We start from the raw sequence: 21486 nt of genomic DNA on the forward strand, positions 1-21486 counted from the left end.
GGGCCTCTGTGTGCCTGCCTGCCTCTCCCTTTACTTCCGGCTGAGCATCCCTAATCTCAAAATCTATGAGTTGAGGAGTGGCACAGCTGGGAACTCTCTGACCTCAGCCCAAACACAACACCTGACTGGGTGAATTCCCCAGCCTTGGGACAGTTTGCAGACAGACAACAGACAGTGTACCCAGCTCTCCCATTGGCTGGGAGCTACAGACTGCTTCACACAGGTTATTAAGGATACTGCACAAAGCACCTGCGTGCTGCGGGTGTCAGGTATCTATGAGACAGAGGTGGACTCGGTCCTGGGACTCGACTCCTCTTGAGTTCTGGGACTCAAGAGGAGTTACCAGGTCATGCTGTGACCCGCAAGGAGAAAGAGTCAGATGGAGACACTCTTAGTCCTGGACCCTTGAGCTAAGGGCCCATCACTGTCACCTGGGCTATCACCGGCTGCCTGGTGGTGGCCAGGATAAGGGGCCAGAAAAAGGTGGTGGTGAGGGGGGACCCCTTTCCTTGTACTTCTGGACAGCTCGGCCGGCTATGGAGTGCAGATGGCAGACCCTCGGTGTGGTGTGGCTGCGCTCCTGGCCAAGGTGACACTGCCGCCATGGTCTGGGACAGGACTTAGTCTTGGGTGGGGGACAGCACAGGGCCGCACAGTCCCACTGCAGATTTAATCTGTAATGGCCTTAGGGATCCTACAAATATGGGAAAGGCAAAATTATGGAGGTGGGAAATGGAACAACTAAGGGCTCCTGCTCTTCTTCCCAGAGCTCAGAGAAGCCGCCACATGCAAAAAGGACTCCAGAGCCCACATCTGCGGCTCCCGGACCCTGGGGCAGTTTGTTCAGGAGTATTTCAGTCAGACCTCACACCTTGACGGGTATGAGGTCTCTTTGTACATCTTCCTATAGCTGCTCTTTGCTAAATGTGCATAACTTGCTTTCTAGAAATTCCTCATCAATTTCCTTTTAGAAAAGAGACACAGGCACCAAGATTCCTCTGCTGCTGGGGATCAGAAGGCCACCCCAGGGGGCCACCAGGAGTAAGTGTATTGTAGAGATGACAGCTGCTGCCTTTCATGGCATGAGGACTGAATGCACTGATTGATTCTCTAGAAGACTCTGCCAATTCTGCTTTTACCTACTTAGTTTTTTTGAGACAAGGTGTGTGTATCCCAGGCTGGCTTTAAAATCATGGTGACCCTCCTGCCTCAGCCTCCCATGTGCCAGCATCATAGCAATGTGTCATCACTCCCAGCTCAATGATGTCCACTGGAAAGCTTTCCTCTGGGGCAGCTTCTCTGTCAGCAGTCCCTCCTGGCTATCTGGTTCGTACACACATGGAAAACAGACAAAACCAGCGAGAAGTGGTTCCTCAGCTCTGGGAGTGCTGCACAGTGCACCAAGAACAACGCCCCTCTTACTCCACGCAGGCAGAATGAAGAATACCTTTCAGCGACTCTGCAAGATGTGCTTTATTTCAAGTCAGCCCTGAACCCAAACTACACAAGGTCATGTTTTGACATATTCTAGCCCATTCAATGGTGCTTCTCAGAAACTGCATTTTAACATGGAATGAAAACTACATTTCACTCATAAATTTTCATGCTACACTGTTATTTCAGGAGAAGGTTCTATTACCAATGATAATAATTTAAGAAAAGGCCATTTTTATTTCCCCAAGCTCAATATACATATTTCTTTCATAATTATGAACTTAAAAAACCCGTTTCAGATGTAAAAACGTGAATTGGAATATGTAAACTCTTTGATATACCTGAAAAACAGGAAGGAGGCTGTCACGTACTGGAAAAACCACTGCCTTTCATCATGGAAGTGGGGAAAAGCGTGTAGGGGGCGGGGCGGGGCTGGGGGGGAGCACCTGTGACCTCAAGGCCTCGAGGCCCAGGCTCCTGGCCCTGGGCTGGCTGCCCCAGTCCTTCCTGCCTCTGTCTACTTTCGGGGTGGAGCATGAGCCACCCCAGAGCGGGCGGGGTCACCCTGGGGCCTCTGCCACACAGGTGGCCAAATATTGGTTTTGCTGCTTTTGGGTTTTTTTGTATTTTTGTTTCTTCCTGAGAACTTCCTGGTGTTTAATGGAAAGATTTCTTACTCATCTTCAGTAAAGGTAAGGCAGTAGGAGTATCACTAACGTTATCTTTTTGCTTAGAGTGAGGCTGGCCTTCTGTGTGCATCTCTGACGACCTGGGTTCCCTCTCTCTTGCCCTGGAAACACGGTTGGGGCTCTGGGCTGCTATTGCTCTTGTGTATCTGGACTGCTGAAGGCTCCCAAGCTCCGTCCACATATCCCCAGCTGGACATAAGCCGGCAGGGGCCTCACGGCATCACCCCAAGAGACATGTGGACCCCACAGAGCAAAATAAGATGCCTGTCCTTTTTCCTGGTTCTATCTTGCTGAGAGAAGGGACGCATACCTGGATCTTTGCCGCAGTCACTGAAACGCAAGCCACCACTGACTAAAACATAAAGCGAGTAGCCCTGATTTCAGAGACATGTCCTCAACAGCATCTCTGCTGGCGAGGCAGTTTGGACTGCAAGAGAGGTCAGCTCCTTCGCCCGCCTGTTGAAAGAGAAACAGATGCCACTGAACTAGAAATGCTTAGCTCTTAGGAGAATGTTGTGCTTTTGTAAAAAATTCAAATGTCAACGCGAATCGCAGTCCTGGGCCCTCGGGTGTCAATTGGTCTTTTCTCGGGTCCATTTGATCATGGTCTCTGGCGAGCGGTAGAGGAATATCAGCTTGGCATAGAGATCTTCTTCTAGTTCCAGTTCCCCCGTCTCTCGAACTAAAAAAATATCTGTGCACAGCTTCAGAATCCGATCTACATTTGGAAGCTCCTCGAACATGATGGAGTGTGAGATGCCGCTGAAGAACTCCCGGACGAACTTCCCAATCACCAGGACGACGGAAGCGTACAACCCCATGATGCTGGGAGACAGGAGGGGCGCAGGGGTGTTAGCGGCGGCCAGGGAAACAGGAGCCAGGGTGTCTGCGAGGGCGTGCTGCTTGGTGAAAGGCAGCAGCATACATACGCTGTTCTGAAACCAGCTGTTTGCCCATTAACAACCCTGTCTTTCTCAGGCATTTGCCCTTGTAATAAAATTCTGGGTGGATGCCCTTTCTTCTGAGGCTAACTGGAAAATCCAGCATGCCATTCTTGTGTCTCGTGTGCCTCATGTTTAAACACCAGTCAGGCCACAGGGAGGTGGTTTGACACGCTCACAGCTGTCACCTAACTGAAACACTGGCTAAAGGTCAGAAGCAGAAAATCCTGCCAATTCCTGGATTTAAATACCGAGTTTCCTCAAGCAAGGGCTCAACAGGAAGGCACCAAGTGAAGATGCCACTTCACCTGCGGGGTTGTACATGGTCCTAGGTGTTTTGAAGTCTTTGGGCCTCTGGTTCCTTATTTTTTTCCAAATCAATGGGCAAGGCTATGTGGATTTTAATACTGCAGCTATTCCATCTGAGCATTCCAAGAAGAAGCAAAGCGGCCCAACCCAGTGTTGCACAACTGAGTGGCAGGTTGCATAGCTGCTGGGGGCTGAGCGAGTCCTTACCCGTAGCCGGCCAGAAACCCCAAGCTGGGGGGGCTGACCTTGTCGTTGAAGACCACCAGCTCCAAAGCCTGAGCCTCGCGGTCGTATATTCTGTTGCCTGTCAGGTTGAGGACCCACCACTCACTGTTGGACTTGGTCATGTTGTCTCTGGACAAAATGATGGTGATATTCATGAAATCCTTTTCTGGAAGGCACAAAGGCAAACTCAAGTCAGTGCCAGAGTTCTAGGATGGATGCAAGTAGCAGCTCTCAGACGGTCACTCCTTGTATCCCACAGGCCCAAGGTGAACAGGACAAATGGACACACTGACCATGCTATCAGAAATACAACCAGCCCTAAGGTGTGGCAGTGTCTGTTTTTCAGCTAAGGAGCTTGGTGGCCAAGCTTGGTCACCTTCACATGTGCACCTGAGAGCTGCAGGGCAAACTGAGCCGCTATGTGGACCGTTCCAAACAGCTGAAGGACATTAGATTCGACTCAAACCACGGAACTCAAAGTGCCCTCATCTGCTCAGTGCCTCTCAGTGGGAGACACTGTGTTGAAACTGCACCAGTCATTGCTGCTTATCTTAACGGGAAAGAATCACATGCAAGCACAGTCCACGGTCACACGGCAACAACTCTAGGACCAGCAGTGTCCGAATCTCCCTGGCTAGACCACCGCTGGCTGGGGTGACTCATGAGTGGTCAAAGAGGAGATAACTTTGGAGCCGAGTTTTGCAGAGTGAGAACTTGGGTGGGGCTGCACTCATCCAGGAAGGCCTGGTGGCACAAAGCCAGGCAGAGCTCTGACGTTACAACATGCGGTCAGTGACTGCTTCTGCTGGACCAAGATGACAGTAAAAGGTGGGGTGGGTGAAAAACTTGGGGTTACAGTGCACGAGCTTTCAGAGAAGCTTCCACCATCCCCAGCAATGATAGCTCCTCCACTGGGAAGTGGCAGTGACTGTGCAGTCTGCGAGAGGATGAGTCATGTTTGCCTTATTCCACGATAAAGTTGTCTATCATAAGAATCTGGGACAGCACTCGATAGATGGATAAGGACTGAATGAGCAGATGGACAGAGGGACAGATGAGTGGACAAAGAACAGAAAAGGACAGCAGGACACTAACGTAAAAACTCCTATCAGGAACTAAAGCTCAGACACTCAGGTTCTGAAGTCTGGAGCCAGGTTCAAGGGGACGTGTGTGGTCCCGAGCCCAGACCCAGTTTTGGATCTAGTTCTAGGTCCTGCCTGCATTGTGCTAGAACTTTGGCTGCGTAACACACCCCCAGCTCAGCTTCTTCTAGAGTGAACCGTGAGAACCTCCAACCTGTGCTTCCCCACCCATGGTGATACCACCAACAGTGCAGATGGCAGCGTGGGGTGGGGTGGGAAGGACCAGGGGGCCCAGCGAGGCTCCAGGTGCGGTCGAGGAGGGGCAGGGCTGGGTGTGGGGGAGGCGGACCTGGAGGAGCAGAGAGGACGAGCTCTTCTCTGGCCTGGCAGGAGGGAGGAAGAGAGGGAGTGAGCCCCAGGACAACTCCCGGACAGAGCAGATCTACTCTGGAAGCCAGTGAAAGGCGCTGGCCACAACCCTGCGACAGGGAAGAGCTCAAAGGTGACTGCAGCGTGCTGTGGGCAAGGTCAGGCTGTCGAGCAAGCCACAGTCTTGCACTAAGAATCTCCCCAAGGCCTTCTCAGTGAAAGAGAATCGCGTTTTCCCTCACGGTGATGGGATGCGTCCTGAGAAACCTGCTGCTAGATAGTTGTGCCAATTTGCCATTGTGACCCACAGGCTGAAAGAAACCTAGACGGGTCCCTGCCGCAAACCCAGGCTGTGTGGGGTAGGCTGTCACATGCGTGTGCTCTGTAGGGCACATGCCATCACACACGTGTCACCTGTACAGCTCACACTGTAGTATGTGTGTGCTCTGCATCGTGTCTGCCGCCACATGTGTGTGCCCTGTGGCCCGATAAAGCACCATGATGCGGTAACTGCTGCCCCAAAACGTGGGCTGCAGCCCTCACTGTGCTCCTGAGTGCGATTCCGGAAGGGCTGGCCGGCTGAATGGCCCAGCGCCCCACCGCCTTTTACCGTTTTCACGGGAGAAGCAGCATTTAACAGTGTGTGCGCTCGTTTGCTGCCAATAATCTGCTGATAGAAACAAGCAAAGAGACTGGGTCATCACCACCACAGTCCACGACATCTGGGTTTCACCAAAGAGACAAAGAAAATGCAGAATGGAGTAAAAGTGTGCACAGGGGATGTGGGAAAGCAGCTGAAAAGGCTGCACATCTGAGCTGGGGACATGGATAGAAGTACGACTGTAAAAAGTTTTCAAATAACTTCTCATTCCTACCTGATAAGAGCTGCTTTATGGGCTTTGAGTTAGAGTCGCTGGGCGCTTTCACGTAGTACGGGTACAATTTTTCTATCGTCCTGTGTGGGGTGGGAAAAGATAGTGCAGTCTTAGCTGTTTGACCCGCCTACCACTGAGCCACTGTTTTTGACTTCACATCAAACAAATGATGATGAAAGACTACACACATGAACACAACGCAATTTCTGTTTCTATGATAATCAGAGCCAATTCCTGAGCTCCATGCAGATTCCCAGGGAACTCAGCACGCGACACCGCACGACTGACCCCAGGCTCCTGGGTGTCCCACGTCTGTCACTCGTGCTTGAAGCCTAGCAATTCTTCCTGCTAGAGATGATCCGTGACACTTTTTAATACTCCCACCTCCGTTGCTAGGATTTTAAGATTATCTGTAACCCTTAGGCCTGTGGAAGTGAAGGGCAGGGAGGAAATGTGGTGCTTGGACCCCAAGCTGCATCTGCTGCCTGGGTCCCAGGTGACCTGCAGCAGGTCCAGCTCTGTGCTCTCATCTGGAAACCAGAGAGGACTTGACGGTCTCCAAGAACACTGAGCTCCAGCGATTCAGGAAGGACCCTTCCTTTACCGGAGACTTTAGGCAACCGCCTCCGGGTGCTCCTTCTGCAGAACACACTAACGCAGGCAGGACACAGTGCAGGACAAAACTGGGGACTGCTGATGGGCATCTGGAGCACGCTGTGTAGCGTTTCTTTCGTTAGTGATGCTGGGATGGAAGCCAGGGCCTGCTGCAGCTGGGCCAGCACAGCCAGGCCAGAGCCCAGTGTTGCTCGCTTCTTCAGTGCTGGTTCTCACACTGCGCTCTCAGGCCACAGCTGGCATCTGTCTGAGGTGCAGCATGCACAGGATGAGATTGAAAAATAGGGTAATGCTCAAACTAAAAAACAGAAATGAAACCCTTTATTTCAGTAAAAACCAAACTGCCATTTTCCCCCTCAAATCTTCTTCTCTTTGAACACACGCATCCCACTGTCCTTGTCGATTTCTGAAGAGCTCTGAGTCCTCCTTCTGGAATGTCTTGCACTGTTGTAGCTACCTCAGTCTACCAAGATGATTCAAAACATGTCCCTGTCATGGTCATTTTGACTTTGGCGAGGAGCCATAGGGCACACAGTTCAGATCCAGTGAGGACACGCCGTCACGGGTTTAGGAGCCTGCCTTTCCAGGGCTCGGCACTTGGCAGCAGCCGGTACCGATTTTTGATCGCACACTGTGAAGACATCAGAAGAGAGGAGCTGCAGAAAGTGTGGAGAATGCCAGACTCTGCATGTCGGAGGGAGGGAAGGCTCTGGGGGTGTGTGACAACTTGTCCTTTACAGCAATCCCTTTAAAGATGAGAACGTTCACTGTAATCTCTGAGGCAGACGGCACGGTCACATTCCGAAGTCCAGTTCTGCTCCTCGGATTTCTCTGACCCTTGTGCTTCCTGCCTGCCTATCCCAACTCAGTCAGCTTGGTGTTCAGACCCCAGCGGGCAGGAGGATGGAGGGAAAGGGTCTTCTCTGGCTTCACTGCTTCCTGGGCTGCTGCATGGAGGCAGTGGAGAGGAAGGAATGTGGGGGACAGCGGGGCTCCCTTGGATAGCCAGTCTCTGGCATCTCCACTGGAGTGTGGTGTCGCGGTGTCTGAGAGCAGGCCGCAGGCACATCCTCCCCTCTGCCCACCCCCCGCCACTACTCGTTCCAGCCACACACACTGACTGTAACGCGTGTATGCAGGTGACCCTCCAAAGTCTTGTGCTGTCAGAGGCAAGGGTTTCTCAGGGGTGGTGGGTTCTACGGTATGCGGTGCTGAGATTAAGCGTGTGAAGCGTGGGATTCAGGGTGCCCAGTCTAGGGGCGAGTGTCACCTGCCCTTAGGGGTGGGCTGGATGGGGCCGAGTGAAGGCTGCTGTCCTTACTGCTGCTTGGCTTCTGCTCCTGTTGTGGCTGCTGCTGCTGCTGCTTCCTGCCTGCCCTGGCCTGCCCCAGACTGTTTCTCCTCTGCAGTGCCCTCTGCCAGGCCACCTGCCCACCATCAGCCAACTATGGACTGAAACCGCCACAACTTGCGGGCCAAAGTAAACTTCCATCCTTTAACTTTAGGTGTCAGGCGTTTTGCCTCAGCAATACAAAAAGTAACGAAGATGCCAACAGGAGCTACAGTCTCAGGGAAAAGCAACTTACACAGGCATTTTGGAACTTTCCGTGTCGTTGCCAGCAATCATTTTAGCTATCTGCTCTCGTGTGACATTTTTAAGAGGAAATGTGAGCTTATCTGTGGCTATTTCTGCTTTTGCACCCAGACTCATGTTTCTATAAAAAAAGAAAGAAAGGAAGAAAGAAAGAAAAAGCACAATGTCAGTGAATGTTTGGGAGTCTGGAAGAATTTAGAAATCACTTGGGTCCTAGTTCCAGTCCCCCCCAGGCTTTCATCCAGTCCACAGTGTCACCCAGCTTCCCCTCCCCTGCCCACTCATGTCCATCTTAGGAGATAACTTAGCTAATAAAACATGGGGTGGCGGGGGGCGCAGGCACCTTTTGGAACAGAATGGTACCACGTAGTCTGCTGGCTGAAAACCAAATCTATGTTTTAAAAAGAATGCTCCACCAGAAATTGAATTCTAAAATTATTTCCTGATTATTTTTCAGTAACACTTCAAATAAAAAGCTAGGAGGTAAATTTTTGGCAATTAGCACAGAAGTGGAGGTGAGGAATTTGGGAACACTTTTAAGGAGAAAATACAATTAAAGAAGGAGTTCCTAGGTCCTGAAAACCCCCATTTGAAGAGACCTGTTTCTTTGTGGATTCACTTTGGAGTCCAGAAAGCTTTCTTGTCTGTGCCATGATACTTTGTGACTCTGAACTACGCAGCTGGTCCTGAGGAGACCTGCGTGAGCCCACTGCCTGCTGACTTGAGTCCCGAACATCAGACCTCGATGATGGAGTCTATGGTTATCAGCCGGCGAGGAGTGCAAAGCTGTGTCGCTAATGTCCCAAACACCAGACCTGCATGCAGGGCCCTTCACCAGGATGCTTTCCGCCCACGCAAGTGAAGCCAAGGTGGCAGCCGCATGTGGGCTCCCAGGGTGCGAATCTCAGCTTGCCCTGCCTCTTCTGGGACCCACGGTGCCCTGAGACCCCAGGCCAGACAATGCGTCTGCCAGGCCTTCACTGGTGTGCCAGGGATGCAAGAGAAATCCCAACTGCAGAGGATGCCATTTCTTCAGCCTTGAATAGAATTTTACAGTTCCCCTAGACCGTCCCACTTCACAAATCTTTACCCGCTTTCTTCGCTATTTATTTCTCTGTCTTGCTCACAGAACTGACTGCCGGCCACTTGTTAAGAACTGAAGTTAAATGTATGAAAAGTAGGCCAGCCTGTCACTGGTTCCTGGGAAAGGGGCTACTGGGTAAACAAAAGGGCTGGCTTTGGCTTTAGCGGAGGCGGCCCAAGGCTTAATGGTCATTCCACATTCACCTCTCCCTCATCCGTCTCCCCCATCCCCCCGAGCTGCGCCTGGGGAAGAGACAAGGATGCATGGAAATGCAGTAACTACCTCTGGATACTCCATGAAAAAACAACAGAGAAGCTACTATTGGGGTCCTTGAGTTCCTGTATCATTTTCTGCTTACTGGGAGGGCTGATGGTCCACAAAGAATTTGAGTTTCCTTCCAGTTCTGCTACTGTTATATCTTCTCTTTCGTAATTTTCCAGAAATTGCATAGCACCCTGTATGCACACAAAAGCACAAGCATAAATCCTGGACACGATATTGGAGAGAGACAGCAATGGCTCTGTCTTTTCCCGGACTGCACAGAGGACGTCTTCCCCCAAGGGAGCGTCTCAGGGGGCCCTTCTCACGAGGTGGCCAGCATTTCATCCCCCCAGACAGCCCTCTCTGGCCTTGGAGTTCCTCAAGCTCCAGATTCCTTTCCACAGTGTGCACTTCTGACACCCATTCACTTAGTCAGTTCCTATTTAGAATTAAAGCTGCTACTTGAAAATTACTTTGGATGATGAGCATTATGGTCTCCTGCTTCCACAAGCTTGGGCTACAGAGGAAGGGACATATAACATCAGCTATCATTCAGCTATGAGAGCACTGGATTATTCTGTGCAGCAGGGATGGATTCCTGCTTTTTACCATTAAAAAGATAAGTTTATATCTTCACCATTTATGTTGCAACTTGAGAAATAGTCATGCTATTACAGTCTGTGTAATGTTTTTTTTATTACAACAGAGGCTACTTGGAAGATCTCCAGTCACCATGTCACACAAACGAAGTGGGAGCTGTTTTGTACTGTGACTGTCGGCGTGTGACCAAGCTGATCAAACTCCTTTAACACATCTGTCCTAGTCAATTCACCTGCCGCTCTTTGCTGAACCCTCAAATTGCTTCTCAGTTCCACTTATGTAGAGAAGGCATTCTTGTGCCTCTGTATTGCTTTCCCAAATTTTGAAGTGCTATCCTAGGAATTAGACTTCTAATTCAAAAATCAATATCCACCACAATTTAAAAAGTTAACAAACTGGATCCATATAGGTTGATCTAACATTAAAATGTTACAAATTCTAATTATATTTACTACCATCGCTGTCCAAAAACTGCTTAGATGCTCACAGTGCCTGGTGGCCAGGACCTGGCTACATCACCAAGAACCCTCCCACTACTGCATGCTGAGGTGGAGCAGGAAACAACAGCCCGACAGCTAGCAAACTCCCCTCCACAGAAGGTCTCCACGGAGATCTCTGCTATGCATTTACTTACAGTGTCCCTAGAGAAATCTTTCAAAAATTTGTTAAACCTCTGCTGGTCCATGACCTTCAGCTGGCTCTGCTGGGCACTCATTGTGAAAATGGGCTGGAAAACAAAGTGCATAGGGCTGTCAGTAATGCCTGGCTCTTCTGGAATCCTGGGTTGAACGTGGACACAGACCATAACCTGGTTCCCTGGAGGGCAGCTGGGCTGAGACTTCTCTCCTTCTGAACTGCTTTTCCCTGTGCTAAAAACCAGATGGATGATGCTTGCTGTTTCATGCACCTAAATACATGCGGGGCATTTGCGATGGACAGGGACAGGCAAAGTGTACCCCACCACTAAACAGCCTAACCATCACTCCCCTAAAACAGTGTGATGATTCAGCTGTGGGGCAGTGTGCCCAGTTACCTGGTACCCTCCCAGGGTGATTGTGACAGAGACATCCAGGGGCTGGTTGATGACCCCAGCGACAGACTTGATCAAAGACATGAAGAGAAGAGGAAACCAGACGATGCAGATGAGCAGGACGATGATCATGCCCCCCATGCCGTACTTGACCACTTTCTTCTTCTTCTGGCCCCGGGGCTGAGGGTACCTCTGCAACAAGAGTTCAGAAAGGCTCAGGCTCTTTATAAGAAATATAATTAACCTGAAAAAGGGTTTATGGACCGAAAATCAAACATGAAAAACAATGATCTATGTGACAGAGAACCAGAGAGTAATAGGGGCAATAGACTAGTATTTGTAGATAGGTTGGAAAGACAGACTTTAATAGGGGCTGACATGCCGAACACAGCCTGGCCCACCGTGGCTGCCGTGGAGGGTCCAGGAGCCGTGAGAGCAGGCGTGGCCTGATGCAGGTCGAGGCTGGCTGGCCTCTGCTTGCTCCCCCTGCTGATGAGTCCACACCCTGGGAGCTGCCGATGTCGGGTAGGGGCAGTCTGCATCGAAGTTTCCTGCTGTTGACTTCAATTTCCTGTCCAAACTTACTACTTTGAAAATAAAACTGAAATCTAACATTTGCTGATTTCAAGTTTTGACAACATACATGTGCGTGGGCATCTCCCCCCCCCCCCGACACACACACTCAGATTTCACTCTTGAGGCAAGTGTAGACAACCAGCAGCCCTTGCGGTGCCCTGGAGCCCAGCATCTCCTGTGCCAGGGTCCACGCCTTAAGGAGTCTGCTTTGTCTCTGCCAGTGGTCCTTTGTTGTCTTCTCTGCAAACTCTTGAGGGTCAGGGGTCATCTCAAGCACTCTTCTTTTTCGCTGGCTCACCCTCCACATCCCCTGGGCTGATCAGGGAAGACCTTGTGGATTGACCTTCCTGTCCTGGGTTGGTCCATGATCCCTGTCCCAGGTAACCCAGCTCCTCACCACATTTCCCAGCTTGCCAACTTACACTGTGGACACATTTCCATCAGCGTTCCAAAGTCTGTGCCAGTCCAGTTTCCATCACGGGGACACAATACCTGAGACAACTTGGGGGGGTGGTGGTTTATTTCAGCTCCTGGCTTCCAGGGTGTCAGGTCATGGGCACTCATCCTCACTGCCATGTGCCTCTGGTAGCTTAGTGGAATGTGATGGAGAGGTCTGCCAGCCTCATGGGAGACCAGAGTAGGGCCAATGTCTCAGTGACACTGGCCCCCAATGGCCTGCTTCCTTCCCCCACCTTCTGAGGCAACCCAGCCATTACCACAGGGCCCTAGGGGACACCTTGGACCCACCTTGGGCCATGGCACCTGGAGCTCACTGGAAACTCAGCAGGAGGACTGGCTGGCATTGCTGACCTTTAGCCTCCTAGGAAACTGCTCTTGCTTCCACAAAATTGCTAAATTGATCTTATCACAGAGCTTATGATAGACATAAATCAAGGCTCTCAGTGTGGGAAGGATCCATGGAGCGCCTGGGGAAAGGTGTGCTTTAACCTAGGGAGCTGGGAAAGGGGTGTTAACACTGCTGGGTAGAGCTGAGGAGTCAGGGGAGAGCCGTCAGGATGAGAGGACAAACACAGATCTCTGTCAAATCAGTCCCTGGAAAAAGCAGAGGAGAGAGGACAGGACTGAAGCAGCCAGGCACAGATATGGAAATGTATAGATGTGGACGCTGCCCTGCACGCAGGAGCTCACAAGACGCTCTCCCCGCCGTCACCGTCACAATGCCTGTTACATGCTGCATGTATTTGTGAGAGCTGTTTCCAATACCTGCTTCCCTCCCCAGATCCAGGCCAGGCAGGGGCCCCGCCTGTGGGTGTCTGTGCGTGCAGGGTTCCAGGCACACAGAGGGGGCTTAGCAAAAGCATATTGTACATTGCAAAAAACCCACAAAGGTCCCTAAATTCTCATTCTTGGGTGCACAGTCCTGAGGAACATGGCTTTGCCAAACCCCTAGCCCAGGTTCTCTTCCCCCTTGAGTCTAAGCTGCCTTTGACCAGCTCAGAATTCGGTGGGTGCATCGGTGAATGGACTTGGAGCCGTGGGCTACTTTGTGGCCAAGAGAAGAGGTGGTGCTCTCCAAGGACAAGAGACCATCGCTGCGGCTTCCATTGGTTCTGTGTCTGCAGATGTAACCAACTCTGATCAGAAATGTTTGGGGAAAACCGCATTTATACTGAACAAGAGCAAAGGTCTTTCTTGTTGTTATTCCCTGAAACATATGGCACAGGAACTACAGGCACAAGCACTGCTGGAGGAGCTGTGGATACTCGAGGTAATTCAGAGTGCATGGCAGGACAGGTGCCATCATGTGCCACCACTACGCAGTCTCAGAAGAGACAAGAGCTCCTGCAGTTTCTGGTGCCTATCACGGTTTCTGTCTGGCTGTCTCCTAAAGTCTTGTGTTAGGCTTTACAGCAGACTTGAGATTAGGAAATGGGGCCTGGACAGAGGAGGTCGTCTCTGTGGTGTGACCTCCCGTGACTCTGCTTTCTGTCCCCCATGCCACCAGCAGCTTTCTTCCACCAGGGCCCTCTGCCATGCTGCTCTGCCTTGGAGCCAGCTGACTGTGGCTGAAACATGAGCCAGAATAAACCTCACCTTCCTGAAGTGTCAGGTGTCAGGTATTGGTCCCAGCAACAAGGAAGTGACAGAGTGTCGCTGAGGTGGACATGGGAAGCACTCACAGATTCTGAGTGATGATTGCACATTTCCAGTGCCAGGGCCAAAGCCAAGCTCCTGGCCTGTAAGTGAGATGACCCAAGGGCACCCCACCCAGGCTGGGCTTGTAGAGTCAGCAGCCACAGGTCTGAGCTGGCATCTGAGCCCTGGGGCCTGGCTCAGGCCTGGGGAGGAGTAGGTGAAGCAGGTGTCATCTCTGAGCTGCTGAGGCCCTCTACAGGGGTGACACACACTGCTCTCTGTCTGTGAGTGAACAGCTGCAGGACTGGTGAGCCCCACCGCAAACCCAGGGTCTCCCCACATGTTGAGTAGAACACACTTGCTCAAAGTGGTGCTGCTGGAGGTGGCAGGACCTTCAGGGGGTGGGGCAGGTGGGGCATCAGGAGTGCACCCCAGAGAGGGGCTGCGGGCTTCACTCTCCTGTTTGGCTTCTCTCGTGCCCTCCTACCATGATGTTCAGTTCACTGGTCATGGGCTGAGTCAGTGTAAACCTGTGGTTTTAAAAGCTGATTTATCTTAGGTATTTTCTTACAGACACAGAAACCTGATTAACGCATGGAGGTGGATCCAGTGTCCTCATGATGTAAGTTATGGTTGCATGACCCTGCTTACACTCTTTGACACTTTATGGCAGCCAATTCCGTAATGGAGCAGCCTCAGTGGTTACAGATTTCCTCAGATCCCACTGCAATTTACTAGAGCTTTGTTACCAGAGATTTTTAATGTTTCTTTCCAGTACCTTACATTGTTGAAAATGGCTACTATCTCTGCCTTACACACCCCACGTATTTTCTGATTTGGTTCTTTCTCCTTTTGCACACAGGCCTGGCGTCCAGGCTCCTCTGTCACCCTGGTTTCCACCCCGTGGCCTTGTGGCAAGGTGGCTCTCACTGTCTGTACTGTGAACCGGATGTGGTCTGGCCCTGCTGCAGCCCTCGGCATCACAATGTGGAGAGGTGGGGAGGCCTCTGGGCCGCATGGGGGTCTTCCTCGTGACAGGAGTGATGGTTTTCCTGAGGGGCTGGGTTAACTATACTGGTGCCCCCTGCCCCTCTCCCCTACACCCCACTTATCTTCTTTTTGCCACCATGTGTGAGCAGTGGGTGGCCCTCAATGGAAGCTGCGCAGATGCCAGCACCTTTCTGTCCTCCAGAACTGTAAGTCTCAGTGTCTCAGTAAACTTGCTTCCTTCATAAGTTCCCTGGTCTCAGGTGTTTTGTTGCAGTAGCAAAGAATGCACTGAGACATTCTGTCATCATACCAATTTCACTAGGCATTAAAAATAAGGACACGTGAAGAGGATTTCAAGCACACTGGCCTCATTTCCTTCAATCCCACAAGCCTCATAAACACACATAAACGCACAGTGGCCCCATGAATATTAGCTGAAATTCTCAGGGACAGCTCTGCAGAATGCAGAAATCACACCAGCAAAGCTTTCCAAGGGGACATGTATGAGCTCAGATAAACTGATTTTCCTCCCGCTCACTCTGGGTAGTTGGGCATTTCAGTTGCTATAATGCAAGAGGTTCTGTTTTCATATGCTAGACTTCTGAAAAATTCTATAAGTAATAGTAATTTTATCTCTACTTGGACCTTAATATTCCATCTATAGGAATAATTGAACATTGGAGTTCCAATTTCCTTGCACAAAGAGGTTTGACAGCCTGTTCCTCTGCACAGAACGACACAGGAGCCCCTCCACACCACTGCTCTGTCCCAGAGGGCACTGAGGAGCTATGGGCAGAATAGCAGTGCATCCTTTCCTAAAATATAGCTGCAAGGGCTGGGGACTTAGCTCAGTGGTGTAAGTACCTGCCTAGCAAGTACAAAGTCGTGAGTTCAATCCCTGGTACCAACCCCCTCCTCAGATGTAATTACAGTGCCCTGCTGCTGAGAGGAGAACATCTGGGCTGTTGCTGAGGACGCACAGGAAGTTAAAATCCCCAACTCCAGCGGCCTGCAAGTCAACAGTTTTTCGGGTTATAAGTTACGATGGCTGTCCCCTTGCCTCCACTTTGTTGTGGGCCAAACTTTCAGACATCCGCATTCATCTCATAACTGAGCTGTATTTAAGAGAAACCGGCAGAAAGAAGCACTTTCCCTGGCGACCTACCTTCTCTGACTCCCGCCAGCACTTCAGGATGAAGATGTGTGCGTAGATGTCCTCCACACAGATCCAGCTGGACAGGCTCAAGGTTGTGTCCGTCCACACCCAGTCCATCACCGCCCTCAGCTCCGTCAGAAAGGGCACAAGGCGGAACCTGCCGGGAGCAACAGATTGTCAGAGACACTGGGGTGGCCCTGTCCCCATCCATCCCAGGGCTCCTGTGGTCTTTACTGTCTAAACCCTGAGACTCGTGGGAACTCTCAGGTGAACTTTGTGGTAGAACCCTGCTTTGCACAGGCAGCCCATGAAGGACCAGTGCTTCTCATGTATTTACTGCCCCTGATGGATGCTCCCCACTAGGGTTCAGTTCAAGCTGAGGGTCACTCAGCTTCTCTCGTGCCTACTTGTTTACATTGTAAGAACTGTCTGGATCAGGGGCACCAAGCTGCTGAGCTTTGTGACGGGTAAGTCAGTGAACAGTCTTCACTTGGGAAGGGAGAGATGAGGGCAGATGGGGTGGCATGGGGAGCAGGGGAATTCCCTGGAGTCGGGCCGGGAGGACGTGCACCTGTCACTGCCTTTCAGGGTGGCTTGGCCTAACCCTTGCCTTACCAAGGAACATCCTGGACTTTCTGAGCACCACAGGTCCTCTGCAGCCTGGCCACCCTGGGCTCATCCTATAGCCTTCACTCAATTTTCCTGGGGACCCCTCCGCTCTGTGGCCTGGACACAAATCCAGTCCCCAGAAGAGGAAATAGGAGAGGCTGCCAGGGAGGTGACTGGGAGGTGCTAATTCACCACAGGACAAGTGAGTGACACACCTGGCCTGGCTGGGGGCAGATGAGCACCCTCATCCAAGCACATGCTCGTTGGCCCGCAACAGAGGCCACTGATGTTTTGGAAAAGTCCAGACTTGAAATACTGTGTGACACTGTACCCAGAGAGTAGTGTTACTACTTAAGAGTTAGGGAACCCTAATTTTCACCATTAAATATTGCCTCAGTAATTAGGCAGGATACCAAAATAAAAGATTAGCCAGGGCGGGGGACACAAGGACAACTTCCTGGCCAGCTCTCGGGCCAGGCCCGGAGAGTTCTAGGATGGTGTCGTCACCATGTTCTCCATCTTGTTCCTCCCCAGGGGGATGAAATGTGCCCTTCAGTGGCTCTAATGGTGTTGCTGACACTGTCCTTACCCTTGGAACAGGAAGAGGTTGACGTAATTGTAGCTCTTGGTGAGGAAGTTTCCCAGCACGCGGGTTGGGTAGCCGCAGCGGATCTGATATGCAGACAGCCCGAAGTACACGCACTTCACAAAGTACCAGAGCTGAGCGACCAGGTTCTGGCTGAACTTCCTAACAAGATGCCAAAATGTGGCTTGTGAAGGAATGCAGTATGTTTCTGTTACACAAAGACACCAGTTCAGAAGGAACCAAAACCAATTTCCCTCTGTCACTGAGTCAGTCAGAGTGGGTCACTTCCAGAGGTGGGCAAAGGAAATCCAATAATTAAACAAGCCCTGCACTCGTGCATTCAGGTCCCATGGCCATGGCTACACTGAACTACTCTCAAGTGAATTTACCAATAAACATGTTCTCACAACACAAATGAGGCCGTGACCATACTCTCAGTCAGAGCTTATGGAAGAATGATTTTTATTTAGAAGGACTCACAGCTTGGAATACGGAGAGGAAAAGCTTGGAGAAGAGGCCCCTCTATTTCTTACTGTGCGTCTTTAAGGATAGGTAATTGTGAGGTCCCAGTCGGACCTGACTCCCCAGCCCCTGCACGCTTGCCAGCAGGGAACTTGGCTCAGCAGCAAAGCTGAAGCCGTCTTGGGCATGCACAGGGAAGAAGATGAGATAGGAGGAGGGATTTTGCAGGTTCTGGGATATCTGGAGACACCTGAAAATTCATACCGGATGCCTCAAGGACTCTGCCAACTGAGGTGCAAGACAGCCAGAGATGTTTATTAAAATCTCCCCTCCTAATGCCCCCTGCCTTCTTTCCACCCCTATAAAAGCTGCACAATTCTCTTTGTTCCCTGCAGACAGCCTTGTTGCTCTCTGCCCATCTACACCCAGGCAAAACAAATTCCATACCGTGTTGCCTTTACACAAGCCTGGTGGTCTTTGCTGGTCCTTGCCCCATATGTTTCAGTACCGGATTAACAAGCTTTCCAAAACCGGACTGTGGTCTGTTCCCAAGCTACGGAGCCTGCTCCTCAAGACACCAGCATTTTCTCTGAAAACCCTGCCTGCCTCTGGAAAGCTGTCCTTTGTTACCTGACTGCCTTCTGGAAACATGTCCTTGTCAGCAGATCTGATCTTTGTGCACTGAGCAAAGAGGCCAACAAATTCAGGAGATCTTAAATATAGCCAGTAAACATTTCCAAAAGGATGAAGACTTCTGACACCAAAGCTGTCCGCTTCTTGGTCCTCAAACTCTGGAGCAGGTTTTACACAGGCAGTGTACGACTCTTTGCACTCCAGATTTCTTTGTTTTTTAATTGAAGACCGTGTCCTTCAGTGGGCAAGCTGAGGCGCTAGGTGTCTGGGAGCCAGCAGAGCACAGGCTTTGGCTCTGCTTGGAAACCCAGGTCCTCTCTGTTGGTGTCGGCAAATTTCCTCACTGGTTCCTCCTTTAATTTGTCAGAGCCCTAAGAAGCCAAAACTCACACAGCCGCAGGTGGGACCCAAGGCCTTCTGGCTCAGCAGTGCCACTGTCATGGACACCATGGATTCTGTGATTGACTGCATCTGCTTATTTCATTCACCTCCTCTTCTTGGTGGAAGTCCACAAAAGGTTGTGCTTTTGTTTTCAGGACTGAGATACCCCTCTTTCCCCCTCCTTGGCTTCCACTTTGGCCCCTGGAGATCAACTGAGTCCCTCTTTCCCGACATCCTCTGGACTGCAGCAACAGCGGCTTCAGGGGAGTGGGGACGAAGGGACATGAAAGATTTTTCCAAATGCTGGCTGGACACCTGCATGATGTCCACTCACTCTACCTGCCCTGGGTGGGGACTTTCAAGGGCAGGATGATGCTGTCCTTGCCAGCCTGCATTGGGCGGTCAGACTGAACAGGAACAGACTCAGGCCTGGGGATGCAGCTCGGTGGCGGAGCCTTGGTGTGATAGGCTCTGGCTTAAGCTTTGGGATAATCATCAGTCAGTCAATCAATCAACCAATCAATTAATCTTATAAAGTAAAGAAAACTGGACAAGTTTCAATCTGCCCTGACCACTGGGTGTGCCCCTGGTCAGCCTACATCGTCATTAGAGTCCAGTTTTCCCAGACTAGGAGGAGAAGAAATATAACCAGTGTTCCGTATGATGAGAGGCATTGTGCATGGCCGCCTGTCATGGCCATCACTACTCTTTATCATAGTGTCTCGAAAAACACAGAAAAACCTTCACAGAGAAACTCGGGCTTTAAAAATCAGCTGAGTCCTTCCCTGTGACAGCTTTACTGAGCTGTATTCATACAGAGGAAAGGAACTGTGGGATGCCTGCATTTTCTAAAATTATATTAAGGCGGCCTGCAGTCTGTGTTCCTCGCCACTACTCCAAGGTCCCCTCCCACTGTCGTGAGACCAAGGATCCTTTCTTTTTGCTGAGTTGTATTCCAGGGTAGGCACATCCTAAAATGTGCTGGGCTGCTCGCCTCTCTGTGGACACTGACTTCCTTCCTGTTAGGGATTATCGCATAAAGCTACCGTGAACCTCGATGCGCACGCCGGTGTGGGGGCACAGGCTTGTATTGCCACACACACAACAGCCGGGTCACTTGGGAGGTGAGCAGAAACCCTCAGGAGATGACCAGATGCCTTCCACAGCTGCCCCGGCCTGCGGCCTCTCTCAGGGGCAGCCCCAGGGAAGGTGAAGGTCTCATGGTTTGAAGTGAAAGGAGCGATACTGTCAGTGATGTGCTGGCAGACATGACAGAAGGCTGGCTGGTCCTCTACATCTTGCTAAACACTCCAAAATAAGGCCCAGGCGAGCTGGGGCAGTGGGGATGGTGTCAGGTGAGGCTGCAGGGTAACACTGATGGAGACAGAGACCTCTGTGGCTGGAGTGGGGAACTCATCACACAGCGGCCGCCCCAGGGTGGGGCCTACTCGCGTGGGTGGGGCGCCTGCTCCACCTGCTGTCCTGCCCTGGACAGTGAAGGGAAACCACTAAACCAGGAGTGACTGGAAGCACCATGTTTCTGCATTCAGCCATCAACACGTGTGTGCCACCCATCCACTCCAGACTAGGTGAGTGCTTCTGGAAGTCTCAGTAAAGGGCAGGTTATTTTCTCTATTTAAAATTTTTTTTCTAACTGTGTTAAACCAAAAGTTTTATAAAACATAAAAAGCATGATCCTTAGAAAATAAAGACACAGAAAAGACCATCACACTTTAAGCTATCAGATTCAAAAGACAAAAAATTTAGTGTATCTGTTGAAAGTTGCCATCAAAGTTTCTGGGACAGTGGTGGCGAACCTATGACAGGTACCCTGCAGCCAACTGTTCATTATCACTGAACGTTCCAGAAGGTTTGCCATCACTGTTCTAGGAACTTACTGTCAATCCCTGAATGTCTTTCATTACACACTCATCACAAGCATTTCACGAGCTGGCACTTGTCTAGGGCCACGCCCAGACTGGCCCTGTGGAGAAATCTGCTAGATGCTAGGAAGAGATGAGAAGCAGCCTGCTACAGTTTAGGTCCACAATGGATCCTAACTGTGGCACCTCAGGAGGCAGGCTCTGCAAACAGGAAGTGAAGTCCTGGGGTGTGTCCTTGGGGGGTTAGGGCCTGCCCCTTCCTGCCTCCCTGCTTCCCAAACACCATGAGGTGAGCAGCGTTGTTCTGCGACATGCCCTGGCTATAATGTTCTGCTCAGAACAATGGGGCCAGAGCCCATGCACCAACACTTCTGAAGCCATTAGCTAAAATTCATTTTTCCTCTTTAGAAGCTGATTACCTCAGTATTTTGTCACCATGACAGAAAGCTGACAAGCACACCATACCTTGGTCTCCAGTTGTCTAGAGTTTATTATGAGAGATAATGAAGCTGGCAATCACAATAGAGTTACTAGATGGAGAGCACATCTAGAACACAGAGGAAGGGATCCTTGCTTAGACTGTGCTGCCAAGGTGGCTCAGAGGACTTCACAGTGCAGGTCACCAGAGTCAGCCACATGGAGCGGGAAGGCAGATACTGCTGGCAAAATTCCGAGATGTGGAAGAAAACAGCTCAAGGGGATACTGCAAGTGTTAAATGGTTCGGCGCCAGCCAGCTTCGAAGAGGATAAAGATCTGGTTTGTGCCACGTGGTATGATTTAGTCTGTGGTCACGTGGGGGCGGTTGTTTTTCAGGTTGGGTAAGGAAGCGGCTGAGTGAAAACACCCAGAAGAGCGCGTGGGGCTGCTGCGGAGGACCCCGGTCCACGTTGCACTGCACCAAGCATTCTGTCCTGTTCTGACCACAAGGCACTGCTGCTCTATGGTTACTTCTAAGTGCCTGGTAGAGAAATGTCACAGGCCCCCAAGCACATGCATGTCCCAAT

General features: G+C 51.0%; 1 protein-coding gene across 4 annotated transcripts in view; it reads right to left on the reverse strand.

The window, feature by feature from the left end:
- Positions 1-1455: 1455 nt before the first annotated feature.
- The window catches only part of Piezo2 (piezo type mechanosensitive ion channel component 2), a 286025-nt gene continuing 265994 nt past the window's right edge, over positions 1456-21486 (reverse strand). For all 4 annotated transcript variants that reach the window (XM_023562692.2, XM_063231990.1, XM_063231989.1 and 1 more), the window contains 9 exons: positions 17126-17284; positions 15937-16084; positions 11112-11300; positions 10713-10805; positions 9500-9672; positions 8126-8254; positions 5925-6004; positions 3581-3764; positions 1456-2948 (listed from right to left, as the gene is read on the reverse strand). In XM_023562692.2, the coding sequence (XP_023418460.1) occupies positions 2696-2948; positions 3581-3764; positions 5925-6004; positions 8126-8254; positions 9500-9672; positions 10713-10805; positions 11112-11300; positions 15937-16084; positions 17126-17284 (1408 nt within the window). In that variant the 3' untranslated portion in view covers positions 1456-2695. The remainder of the gene's footprint in view (positions 2949-3580; positions 3765-5924; positions 6005-8125; positions 8255-9499; positions 9673-10712; positions 10806-11111; positions 11301-15936; positions 16085-17125; positions 17285-21486) is intronic.

This window comes from Cavia porcellus, unplaced genomic scaffold, assembly GCF_034190915.1.
Source record: "Cavia porcellus strain 051 isolate PalLab524CR breed Dunkin Hartley unplaced genomic scaffold, mCavPor4.1 scaffold_20, whole genome shotgun sequence".
In the NCBI taxonomy this organism is placed as follows: Eukaryota; Metazoa; Chordata; class Mammalia; order Rodentia; family Caviidae; genus Cavia; species Cavia porcellus.